The 13,538-nt window shown below is 39.8% G+C and overlaps 1 protein-coding gene across 7 annotated transcripts in view; it reads right to left on the minus strand.

The window, feature by feature from the left end:
• The window catches only part of MGAT4A (alpha-1,3-mannosyl-glycoprotein 4-beta-N-acetylglucosaminyltransferase A), a 95,461-nt gene that overhangs the window by 30,138 nt on the left and 51,785 nt on the right, over positions 1–13,538 (minus strand). For all 7 annotated transcript variants that reach the window (XM_081264875.1, XM_081264869.1, XM_081264873.1 and 4 more), the window contains one exon: positions 1,224–1,270. In XM_081264875.1, coding sequence (XP_081121001.1) covers positions 1,224–1,270 — 47 coding nt within the window. The remainder of the gene's footprint in view (positions 1–1,223; positions 1,271–13,538) is intronic.

A 13,538-nucleotide genomic window follows, 5' to 3' on the forward strand; every position in this document is an offset into this window, starting at 1 on the left:
GAAGTTGTAGGTTATAGATTATGTCACTCCAGGCCGGTGCTTCTCAACTTGGGTGATTTTATGAGACATTAAGCAACATCTGGAGGCATTCTGGCTGTCATTACTATAGGAAATACTATTAAAAATACCGGTCAAACGTACTCTGCCCAGGTCAGCCCTGACAACAAAGAATTACATAACCACAAACATTAATAGCATTAAGCTGGAGAAATCCTTTTCTGAAGTTTTAAATCAGTCTGCATGTGTACAAATGTAATTTTTCCACATCTGCATTCTTCCTCGTTTTTGCAAATCTCCAGAAAATGCTTATGTAACTACCTGCCTTTGCACAAATGTTCTTAGTGTTTGACTGAGCTTTGTTTCTGGCCTTGGTTTTCCTGCACATTGAGGAAGAAGTAAGTCAACAGAATGACTGCACCAGCCCACCACAGGCCTGCCCGTTTGGTCTAGGGGAAGGGGGACCAGTTATTAATTACTGCCCTGTTCCTTCATTTGAGGAGTCCACATATCAAAGTGCATTTCTACAAAGAATGTCAAGAACTTTATTTAGCACTTGAGGAAAATCTAACAAATGACAAATTTAAACCTGAACTATGCGTAATATTTTTTAAATCTCCAGGTTTAGCATTTCAATGGACAAAGTATCATATTATTTTAAATAGAGAGCTAGCAAATAATTGCAACTTCTCTGGTCTTTAAGCAGATACAATTCAATGAAGAAACCTATGTCAAGACTAATTTTTATGATATCATTATTAAAACCACTAAGGCAATACTGTAAAAACTAATAACAGGCTTCCCGCCTGTTACCTGGTTCATGCCCTGCATACTGCAGGATCAGGGGGCCAGACACAGCTCAGCGCTGAGGCCTGAGATGCTACATGAAGATATGCCCGGCAGCCTGTCTATTTAATAGAGGGTGAAAAGACTTAAATAACCTCTTAAAGCTATCTTCACTGCCTTCATGAACAAATATTTATTTGATAGTGTTACACAAACGACATTCAAATCTCTTCTATACTGAAATACACCAATTTATTCCAGCAGATAAATGAACTTAAACACACCTGCTTTATGAGAATGTAAAAGACAATGGTAGGAGGTCTAATGAACAATGATCTCCAGAGGGAGATTAACTATCAAGGCAGGTGCTTTCTTTTAGCAAAAAGCCAGAGACAGCAGTAAACTAAAATATTTCCATTTCCTAATTAAGAAGTACTTACTCTTTCTCCAGGTTGGCCACAACACTGTGGACATAATCAATATCTGTCTGGGAAAGAAAAAAATACTAAAATTCATATTTGTATTCAACCTTTTTATATTTTTTATATTTTTATTTAACTTTTAATACTGAACTCAAAATTAGACAAATGACAAAACATGCAACAAAAACATTAAATTTTCAGGCAACTTGAGGGATTTGCATTTCTGATTTTATTGTATTATTGTGCTATTCAATATCACTAAATACTTCATACAGTGAGCAGATTTGTAAGTGTTTATTCTTTCCAATTGCCTACACTTGATCACCAGGAAACTGGGCACAGAAACTACTCCTACTTCTCTGGAAACACCCAGACCCTGAGTAGTGGGCAGAGGCACCGACAGATGCAGCCTGCTGTCAAGAAAGACATTTCTATTTGGAATCTTAACACTTGGGTTCAAGATTTGCCTCTGGGGCTACTGGACAGTATCATCTGAAGTTACTTCTCTGAATTTAAGTTTCCTATTCCATGAAAAGAAAAAAAGTGGGAGAAAAATTAAGACCCCAGAGATGACAAGTTTAAATGATAAAACTGAAAAGCATGCAATGCAAAGATGTGCTGGGCTTCTGAGGACCCTTGTGAAGAAAGCCGCACCTCTGACCAACCCAGAAGCATCTGGCCAAGGCACCCGGGTCTCTGCCGGGTACTCTCCTTGCTCCTCTCCCACTGGTTGGCAGCAAAGACAGGTGGTCACTGAGCTCTCAGGGCCTGCTTACTTTTAGAGAAAAATTTTTCCTGATTATATTTTTTAAAGGCACATAGATCTTTTTTAAAGGTAGTATTACTACCCAATTCTGAGAATAAGTTTGTGAATCTAAAATGAATATACAGATTCTAAAGAAAGAGCATTTTTTAACTAAGAACCAAGTGTTTATCCTGGTTAAGTAAAATTAAGAGCTGGGCTGATATGTGCTACAATGAGATGAACCTTGAAAACACCATGCTAAGTGGAAAAGCCGGTTGCAAAGGACTACATATCATGCAACTGCTTTTATATGAAATATCCAAAGACAAGTATCTGCAGGGACAGAAAATAGATTATCGGTTGCCTAGAGCTGGGGGAATAGGAGGATGACTTGGTAATGGCCAAGAGTTTCTCTATAGGGTGAGGAAAATGTTCTGAAGTTGACTGAGGTGGTGGGTGCCCAACTGTTTTAGTGGGTGGATTATACATTGTGTGAATTACTTTTAAAAAACAGAATAAAGCTAAAGGTATAAAAATTAAGTATTTCAGGTTAGATACCTGGATCTAGGTCACTCAGCTTCTCTTAGAGACACATGGAAAAGTTGGGTACATATGTTAACATGAGCCCAGAGGAGTTGGTGTCAGCAAGGAGGCAAAATCATAAGCCTCAGGCTTCACCCCACTACAGAAAGCTCAACTAACAACGACCCACAGACCAGAACACCTTTCTGAAAACCCTACTACTTGAAAACAAGCATGAGACACGCTGCTGGTTGGCCGAACTGAGGACAGCAGGATAAGAAAGAATGGTCCCACCACTACCATGGCACTTCTCCCATCCAAGCCGACACAATGACACACAGAGAGAACGTCCTAGGACCCAGGGTGTTTACTGAGGAAGGAGAACCAGGGACAGTCATCCAGCTTCCCGAGCATCCAGAGACGCATCCCACTCTAGTCTCACCTCGTGGGCAACACTGGGGGTATGGCACAGCTTGACCATCAGGAGCCAGGAAGAAACAAACAAAGGAGGCAGAGAGCACAGTGACTAGCACACGAGCCCTGGTGGTGGCACCTCTGTGCTCCTACCAACCATGTTGGGTGACTTGAGTTAAAGCCTACTTCAGAGCCCGTCCACAAAGCTGAACTGGTTGTCTTCAGCAGCACAGCAGGAAGTTCAACCCAGCTTGCGTCCCTACACGGCCAGCCTCTAGCCCAGCCTCACAGCCCACTCCAATGACCCTAAGTCCAACACCCACCTCCAACATTTCAGAGAAACATGGGGCTAGACCTGCTTGACCCAGGAAGTGAAGTGTTGGCCAAAATGCCCCAAAGATCCTGTCTAGACAGGGTCTACACATTGTGGAGAAGCTCAGAGGGTAAAGCTATTTGACCCAGGAGGTCAAACAGTCCCTCAACTTAGCCAAAAGCCCACTCCATGGCACCACTGTGATAAGGAAGCAATCCTCAATCATGCATTTCCAAGGAGCATAGCCTCTGACCCCACTCATCCAGAAGAGCAATGTTGCCTAACCTTGGAACCTGTATTCCTGCCCAACTACAGATCCTAAATAGTGGAAATGCCTGACCAGGGAAGACATCCTCTGACTGGCCTGACCAGAAGCCATCACACTATGCAGCCAGGACCACATCCAACTACAGAACTCACAAGAAGCTCTGCCTCTATAGGAGCTTCACCAGTTGGCCCCCTAGAATCACAGGCTAAATAGTGAAGGATGGGCCCTGCCAAAGAATGCCTGCGCAGGCCAGAAGAGGGAGCCGTCTCCTCAAAGGTACACAAAGTAATGCAAGGACACAGTGATTACAAGCAGGGAATTATAACACACGCCTCTCTCTCTCTCTCTCTCTCTCTCTCTCATATATATATATATATATATATATATATATATATATATATATATATATATATATAAATAATGTGTGTGTGTGTGTGTGTGTGTGTATCTAACAGACCTCCAATAACAGACCCTAAAGATATGGAAATGTATGAAATGACTGATAATCAGTGAACCACAAAAATATAGGGCTAGAAAACCAAATGTAATTTGGAAAGCAATACGTACACAAGTAAATTTGACAAAGGAATAGAAACAATTTTTAAAAATAATTAAGCAGAAATTCTAGAAATGAAGAATGAGTGAACTAAAATTTTCAACAGAAAGCTATGACAGCTGACTTGATCAAGCAAAAGAATCAGTGAGTTTAAAAGAATTTGAAATTACCTGGACAGAGGAACAAAAACAAGAAGGAAGGAAGGAAGGAAGGAAGGGAGGGAGGGAGGGAGGAGGGGGAGGGGAGGGGAGGGGGGAGGGGAGGGGAATGGGAGGGAGAATGGAGGAGGAAAGAAGGAAAGGAGGGGAGGGGGAGAGGGAAGGAGGAAGGAAAGGAGGGTGGAGAGGGAAAGAAAAGAAAGTCTATGTGAACTACAGGAGAACCTCAAGAGGCCACATCTGCATGTAACAGGAGCTGCAGAAGCTGAAAGAAAGAGGGGAAAAGGCCAGAAAGTATGAACAGCAGAGAAATCCCCTAATCTGGGGGTAGATGCCAACAACCAGGTCCTGGAAGCACAGAGCTCTCCAATAAAATTTAACCCGAAAAGGAGCTCAGCAAGACACCAAGCAATCAAAATCAAAGTTCTCACAGCAGAAAGGCCGCATCTAGGGGAAGCAATACCACTATCTCCAGATGTCTCCACAGAAACCCTGGAGGACAGGAAAGGAGAATGATATATTCAAAGCACTGAAGGGGAAAAAAATCACCAACCAAGAATACCTTACCCAACAAAGCTGTCTTTCAAAACTAGATAAATAAAAACTTCCCTTGAGAAACACAAACTAAGGGAGTTCACCACCCGACTTTAAGGAACTCCCTAGGTAAAGGGAGTTTTGAAGCTGAAACAAAAGACCTCTAAATAGCCCACAGAGCATACAAAATTATAAAACTCAACGGTCTAAGGAAAAGAGCCATATTCAGAATACTCTAGACAATGACAGTGTATATAGCAAGTCTGTTCCTAGCAAGAGGGTTAAAACACAAAACTACTCATATCTACAGGAGCAGAAATGAATTAAATTGAAACAAAAAATTTTTTAAAAAATCAAAGAAACAAAAAGTTGCTTCTTTGAGAAAAAATAAAAATTCTCATACAAAAAAACATAAAATGTTGGGGGAGGAGTAAAGGCAGAGCTGTGTGCAGTCAGCTTGAAACAGGCTGTTGCAGGCTTAAATTGCTCCGTGTAAGCCTCACAAAGCAAAGCTCTTCAGTGGAGCACACAACCAAAATAGAAAGTATTCAAAGCATACCAGCACATCACAGCAGAGAGGACAACAGCAAGAAAGGAAGGAAGCACTACAAGCGACCAGAAAGCGATTAGCAAATGGCAATCACTAAATAGTGAGTCCTTACCTATCAGTAAGAACCTCGCATGTAAATGGATTAAATTCCCCAATAAAAAGACAGTGACTGACTGGATTGAAAAATAATAACCAAGACCCAATTCTATGCTGCCTGCAAGAGAGTCAATTCACTTTTAAGGACACACACACACACAATCTGACAGGGATGCAAAAAGATTTCTCAGGAAAACCAAGGAAGAGATGTGTTTTTACATCAGACAAATAAGACTAATAAATTACAACAACAGTCTATAATAAGGGGGTCAATTCATACAATTGTAAATATATCTGCACCAACATCAAAACACCTAAACATACAGAACCAACATCAAAGTCCCTGAAGGGGGGAGAGTGTGATACTGAAGAGTGACCCTGAAGACCTGCCACGTGGCTGCTCAGATTTCAGGCTCCCTGAGCTCTGGGAACTCCTGGCTGTCCCTTTACCAACCCTGGGCATTCCCCACGTGTGGCCTGATTCAGCCAACACTGAAAGGTGTCATTTTCTGGGTAGTACTCTCCCCTCTGGACCTCTGCTCTGCAGTCTCCAGCTTCTCTGTTTGGTGCCCCTTCTGCATACAGAAATATGTTTCATTGGGATAGAGAAATATGTCTCTAGACAGAAAACTGGGACAATCACGGTGCTTTCCCTCTATCTCAGGCAGCCACATCCTGTGTAGTCTGCTGTCCAATGTCCAAGAACAGTTGATTCACACACTTTGTCCGGCCTTCTACTTGCTGACATCAGGAAGATAAGTCCAGTTCTTGCTAACTCCACCACAGTGAGAAACATAAGTCATTTAACATAACAAGGAACCACTGAGAATTCCAGAAATATAATGTGTACATGTGACAGATCAGCAGGATTCAAAGGACAGGGATGTGTCAAAATGGGGCTGGCAGCTCACAATAAATTTTATTTCCCTAGGATCCAAGGAAAAATTATGACTACCCACCTAATGCTTGATTTTTTTTTTTTTACTTTCAATTAAACATGACACACCAACAGAGCCAAACAATGTCACATTATTTTAGTTAGCCAGGTTTCTAAAATGGTCAAGGGCTGAAAGATTAATAAGAAAGAGGAAGTTCAAGGGCTAGACAAAAGAAAAAAATTACTTCTTCATTTGCAGTACATTTGCATAGTTTTCCTGCCGCTAACTAGGATGCTGAGGCCTGATGCCATAGCAGTGGCTCACATTTTTTTTTTTTAACCATAACCCAATCCGTTCAATATGCTTATAAATCAACTATTTCTGGATTCTTCCATGAATATCCTACTTCAAGCCTCAGCTGGATTATGACAAGTTTTCCCAGGGGTCTCCCATTTCTGCCCTTACCAAATAGCCAGCAGAATCCTTTCAAAAGAGTAGTCATATTACTCTTGCCAAAAATCATAATGTAGTCACAAGAAAATATGAGATGAATCCAAACAGACATTTTGCAAAATAATTTACCAGTGCTCATCAAAAATACCTAAGTTCATTAAAGACAAGAAAAAAGAGAGGAGTCGTCTTGGATTGAAGGAAACCTACAGATTCAGAACCACTAAGTGTAGTGTGGGACTCTGTAATGGATACTGGAATAGAAACGTGTCTACAGGTGGAACAATATGAAAGTTGAATAAAGGCTGCAGTTGAATCAAGAGCATTACACTCGTGTTCTGTTTTTTTTTAATCAGTGAGGATGGCTGCATCAGTGGTCAGCCTTCAAGTGAGACAAGTGAAGGGAATGCTGTATAATTTTTGTAACTTTTCTCTAAACCTAAAATTATTAACAAATAAAAAGGTATTTTGTAAGTGCCTTTAAAAAAATTAGTAAATTAGGTGTCTTCTCTACTCGAAACTCCTGAAGGACTTTCCATCTTAATTAGAGCAAGGATTGGCAAAGTCAATCCTTGGCCTGGCATCCTAAGGTAAAACCTGACTGGAACACTGCTCCATGCATCCCCTTACATGCTGTCCATGGTTTGTTTTCATGCTAAAATGGCAGAGTTGAACAGTTCCAACAGAGACTGGATGACCTGCAAAGTCTAAAATATTTATCACTGACCCTTTAGAAAGTTTGTCCTTACCCTTCACTGACAGCAAAAGTGAAGTTCTTAAGAAACTGTAGTGTCATATATGGTCTAGCCCAGCCTGTCCTTCTCTGGCTGCCCGTTACTAGTGAGTCCCCTGCCTCCTCCACCAAGCCACTCAGGCCTCTCCTTGCTGTTCTGCAAAACATGCCAAGCAATGCCCTGGCTCGGGGTCTTTGCATAACAGCTCCTCTGCTATACTGTTTCACTCCTGTCTCCTTCAGGCCTCCGCCCAGGTGTCCCTGCTAACCCCACGCTGGACGACCATGCACTCCCTTTCTTCCTTACCCATTTATCCGCCACCATGCTAACATCTAACATTCTGCATATTTGAATTTTTTTTCTGTCCTTCTCTGTAAGCTACAATGGGCAGAGGTTTTGTTTTATTGTACATATGCTTAACAATTTACCACTCTTTCAGAAAATATTTATTAAATCACCAAATTTTATGGGATAACATGTACACATGCGATTTCTTCTCGATAGTCATTTGTGTGATTTATGACCAAAGCATACACAAACATCGTAAAAATCGAGCTGCTGGGAAATTATAGGCCAAAATACTACTGATGCATTATAGTAATCTATAATTTCAAATGAAGAATAAAAGCAAAAACTAGAAGATAACCAGCAAGAATACAGAAGACTTGAACAACACAGTCCACCAACTTCACCCAACTAACATCTACAGAAAGATCACTCCACTACATCTACAGAATCCTCCACAGCAGAATCCACTCCTAGCACAGGGAACCTGGTAGGTCAGATCACACTCTGGGCAATGAACAAGTACTGAAAAATGTTAAAGGACTGAAATCACACAAACTACACTCTCTCACCACAATGTAGTTGAATAAGAAATCAGGAACGGGAAAATTTGGAAAGTCCTCAAATAGATAAAAATTTAAAAAGCACATTTCTAAATAACTTTTGGGTCAAAGAAGAAATTACAAGGGGATATACAAAGTATTTTTGATCTGAATAAAAATTAAAACATGATAATATCAAAACTTTGGAGATGCAGCTAACATGAAACTTAGAGGGAAATTTGTAGCTTTAAATTGCCTATATTAGAGAAAAGATCTCCAACCAACAATCTAAACATTCACCTTAAAAACCTAGCAAAAGGAGAGCAAAACCGAAAGCAAGCAGGAGGAAAGAAGTAATTAATATTATATTAGAAATTAATGAATCATAAACTAGAGAAATACCAGAGTCTCAAAGAGTCTCTCTACTCACCTGCCTGCCAGCCCACTAGGGCTGAAAAGACCTTATCAGTCTCACAGTAAGAAAGGGGGCGTGGATGGGAGGGTGAAGATGAGACTATTCAACATAACATACTTCGTAAAATTACTGCACTCTTTAGCAAGGTATACACACATTTTTTTTTCAAAAAAAAAAAAACAGCCAATGATATAGAAAAACTAGTATTTTTGTACAATGCTAGACTTCAGGAGCACCATCTACATTCTGAGTTTTAATTTTTTTTTAAATCTCCAGAACCTTCCCTATTTTAACTCTTCAATAAAAATTTATTCAGTGAGTAAAAGAATTCTTAGAATGAAATCTGAACTCTTGCCAGTATTTAAAAATAGCCTCAGGCAATGAGGAGAGTTTGAGAAAATATGATGACAGCAAGGGCCACCCTGAGACTACCAAGCTCTTCAGGTGCTTCAGGGTAGAAGAAAGTTCAAAAGCAAAGCGCCCAGGTAACCACACCCTGTGGGTGGAAGCGCATCAGGCTGTCCAACTAGAAAGACTAGCCTGCTGAGGGAGAGTAAAGAAACCACAGACTACTGTCCGTAAGAGCCAGACTCAGAAACACAAAAATTTTCCTTTTGAAAAATAACTGAAATCCTTAAGCTTGAAAGGATCTAGTTTGGTCCTAATATCCAGAGGTAACAAGAAGAACTACTCAGACTAGCTGGATTGACAGGAAGCAGCCTGGCTCCATGGAAGGAGGGAAGACAGTCTTTGTTTCAAATAAACCAAATAGTCTGGAATATTCTCTGACCCCTCATCCTCTGGCACAACAGCAGCCTGAAAACCCATTTCCTTCAATGATGATTCATAAGAAGGGAACCAGCCCAGCGTGTACACTAAATAATAAGGAAAACTTAGCAAATCTAGCAGAAATGGAGAGGACAGCAGAGAGACAAAGCTTCTCACCTCATCTGTAGTATCTGCAGTCAAAGGGTGCTAAGCAGGCATACCAGATGACAGCAGAGAATTCTATTTCTTAGTACAATGGTGAATATTACATAAGACAATATAAATCAGGCAGAAGGGAAGAGGTAGGGTAGGAAAGGAAAAGAAGAAATATTACCAGTTTTATTGCTTCCCATGTTGGGAAGCCATAGATACCATCTAAGAAAACAGAGGGTTATATAAGGGTTCTGTATAAAGTTACAGCTACAACAGTAATCACTGGTATAAAAATACACACTTTTCTCAAATAGAAAAATGAAGCACACAAAATAAAGCAAAACAAATAAACAACGAAAAATCCTATAAAAGACATATGGGGGGGGATCCCATAAAATGATAGGATTAAGACCAAATAACTGCATACAGATATATAAATTCATCTAGAAGAAGAGAAATGCGTTCTGATTAAATCACAAAGCAAAATTCAACTCTAGGATGTAAACTAGATGTATTAAAAAAAAAAAAAAGGTGATTTAGAAAGAAAGGGAAACAAAAGGGAGGACATAGGAATACCAGACAAACGCAAACCCCAGGAAAGCGTAGGTCATAATACTGCCACCCAGTAAGGGCGAATTCGGGCCCTCGAAATTAACATAATGCATAAGTCACTTTAAAATGCCAGCAGGTGTAATTGCCAATTAAGTTATAAATATCCATGCATAAAATAACATTACTATTTATAAAACAAAAAACTATAATACAGGAAAAACAAAAACAGTAGCAGAAGATGTTTAACTCCTGAGTCCACAACACATCAAGTGGGAAAAGATAAGGATATATGAAGCATAAATGCAACAGAGCACACATAATTGAATTTTGAGAACAAGTAACATATCTCCAAGAGCTCATGGAACACTCACAAAAACAGAGCATCTCTTAAGCTACAACGAAAACATCCACCAATCTGAAGTAGAAGCTGCACAGACAACACTCTACAAACTCACAACAGAAACAAATAGTAACAAACCAATGTCCATGACCAAAGAACAGCATGAAAATATCACTGAGAGGGTGGCAAAGGACAGAACTAGGTCAAGTGACTCCGGAAAACAGAACTCTGGATACTGTAAGGCTGAGACAAAAGAACTGTAGACAAATATTTCCCTCTAGGCAGTGCAATCCTGGGGTAGGGTTAACAACACAAAAACGACTGTATGTCCACTTGAGATGTAAAAGAATACAGATACACTGAGTCATAAAGAACTGGGTTTCTCACTGTTGGAGAAGAGTTGAAAAATTAAGGGGATGGGGGGAGACTAGAATGGACTCTGAGACTGGAATCAAGTATCATTAGAAATCATGATGTCTAATATACAGACAGATGGACACACATCTGTCCACTCAAAGGGCCAGAAGCAACGATCTCTCAGTAGCCGGCACCCTAGTGTCCAGATCCTGTTTTTTAATCCATTCTTCAATAAAAAGAATAAGGTTCCTTTGAAAAATGGCTGATTTCAGGACTGGTGCAGGGGAAATATAAGACTAGCCTAGAACTCTTAAGCTGTCAGAAAGCAGGGAAACTGCTGGGGCCATATCAGGAAGACAGAGTCGCCAATTCAAAACGAGCTAGTGACCAAACTTGGAATAATTGATCAACAAAATAAAAGCTTATGCTTATTATGTATAACTCAACACTGATGCAAGTGACGAAATAAAAAGAAGAGCTCCTCTTAACAGTATCCTAATTATTAAATGGAAGCTAAATGATGAAACTAGAAAATCACCATTTGGTAAACACAATAATAAGACTGCTCACTTGGTAAAAAGTTATGATGAGAAACAGGATATATGCATGATTTCAAAGTATTACCTCCAAAATAGGCTACTAACTACACAGGAAAAAGAGTATCTTCGCAGTAGAAAAACTGGGAGATGTCATCTTAATCAAGTGATGACAGCTTACATTCCCGGTAATGAAACGGGTCAACATCATGTAGCCTTTAACACTAGGCCCTGAAAAAGAACACCACCTCACTTCTGTGATACAACCTGAATACAATGATGAGGAAACACCAGACAACCCCAAACTGAAAGACATGCCATAAAACAGCCAGTAATCTTCAAGAGTGTCAGGTCATGAGAGGACAGTAGTGGGACATTTGGAGAAATCTAAATAACACTTATAACTTAGGACAGTACTTATGGCATTTGCAGGTAAATGGATGGAGAATATTATGTTAAGTGAAGTAAGCCAATCCCAAAAAACTAAAGGCCGAACGTTTTTCTCTGATTACTGGATGCTGATCTATGATGAGGGGTGGTATGGAAAGAATGGAGGAACCTTAGACTGGGCAAAGGGGAGAGAGTGGGGAGGAGTTATGAGGATAGGAAAGATGGTGGAATGAGATGGACATCATTACCCTAGGTACATGTATGAATACATAAATGGTGCATCTCTATACCATTTACAATCGGAGAACTGAAATGTTACACTCCATTGGTGTATGATGAATTGAAATGCATTCTGCTGTCACGTACAACTAAGTAGAACAAATAAAAATGATCATGATAAAATTGGTATAAACAATATAAGAAATATTCTATATATAATAAAAACAACAGAAAATGAGATTTACAAAATATTAGAATATAAAAATTATAATTAAACTCTAAGGAAAAATAAACACAGGAATGATACAATCTTAAAATCTGAATAGCACACTTTGATCCTACCAAGGAGCCTTAAGGGAGATAGAATGCATTCCTGTCAATCCCTTCTCAAGTTCAGAATGGGTCAGCAACTTTCAAATAATGCAACAGTGTATTGCTTAACACTCTGTATGTTCTATAAATGTCTCATCACATGCCAAAGGGATCAATAAGGGTGAAATGACCAACAAGGAATAAGGCAACTAATTACTTTTCTCTCTTCTTCTCCTAGAGGGGCATCTTATGGTTTCTCCCTTTCAAGCAAAAATGAATACAAAGAACTGGGGGTCATGTGAGGAAAAGATGATGGTAACTCTTTTCTATGTGCATCTCCAGATTTTCATTCTTGATTTTTCTCCTCAAATATTAAAATGGACCAGAGAGAATTCATGCCTTTATATAAATTCCTAATTTTCTCAAAGCAAAAGGAGAGCAAAACTAAAAGCAAGCAGGAGGAAAGAAGTAATTAATATTATAATAGAAATTAATGAATCATAAAATAGAGAAATGCCAGAGTCTCAAAGAGTCTTTCTACTCACCTGCCTGCCTGGTTAAAGCTGCCTATTTATCCTAGATTAATTTCAAATGGGAGACTCAGGATGGTTTCTCAAAAGATGATAAACTGGGAGTTGAAGGATCAAAAAGAAAGGGAAAACAGCAGCAATAGTTTGGACTTTGGAATAACACGAAGAGAACTGAGGACACACGTGCCCTGTGGATCTGTATCATGAGCTGGAAGTAGAATAATCACAGCACAGGCCTATTAACACCGTATACAAGAATCCTTTCATAAGCAGATGGGAAACCTGGAAGAGCAGCAGTTTGGGAAAGTCAGATTAATCTGGCTCTGGACAGATTAAAACTAATATTCAGATAACACAGTGAGGTAGGCAGGTGGAAATACAGGCTCAGGAAGAGCCTGGAAACCTAGGCCCAGAAACAACTCCACACGTAGGTCACCCTCAAAGCCACACAGCACATACCTATTCCTAGTGTTACTGAGGCCCCAGCTTAGAACTACTCATCAAGGTGGAATCAAACACTGTGATTAATATTAATTTTAAACCGAATAAAGGCAATTCAGTGCACTCTTTAATTCTTCTGTTCAGATTTTCTTGATTGGAATTCTGCATAGATATATAGACAAACAGTGCATTTGGGAGAAACGACTCTTCAGAGACGGGAAACACTGCCAATGTTTACAAGGTTTCCCCTGTGTGATCTCGCAGTGCCTCTGCAA

Source organism: Spermophilus citellus (assembly GCF_964194105.1).
Source record: "Spermophilus citellus genome assembly, chromosome: 13".
In the NCBI taxonomy this organism is placed as follows: Eukaryota; Metazoa; Chordata; class Mammalia; order Rodentia; family Sciuridae; genus Spermophilus; species Spermophilus citellus.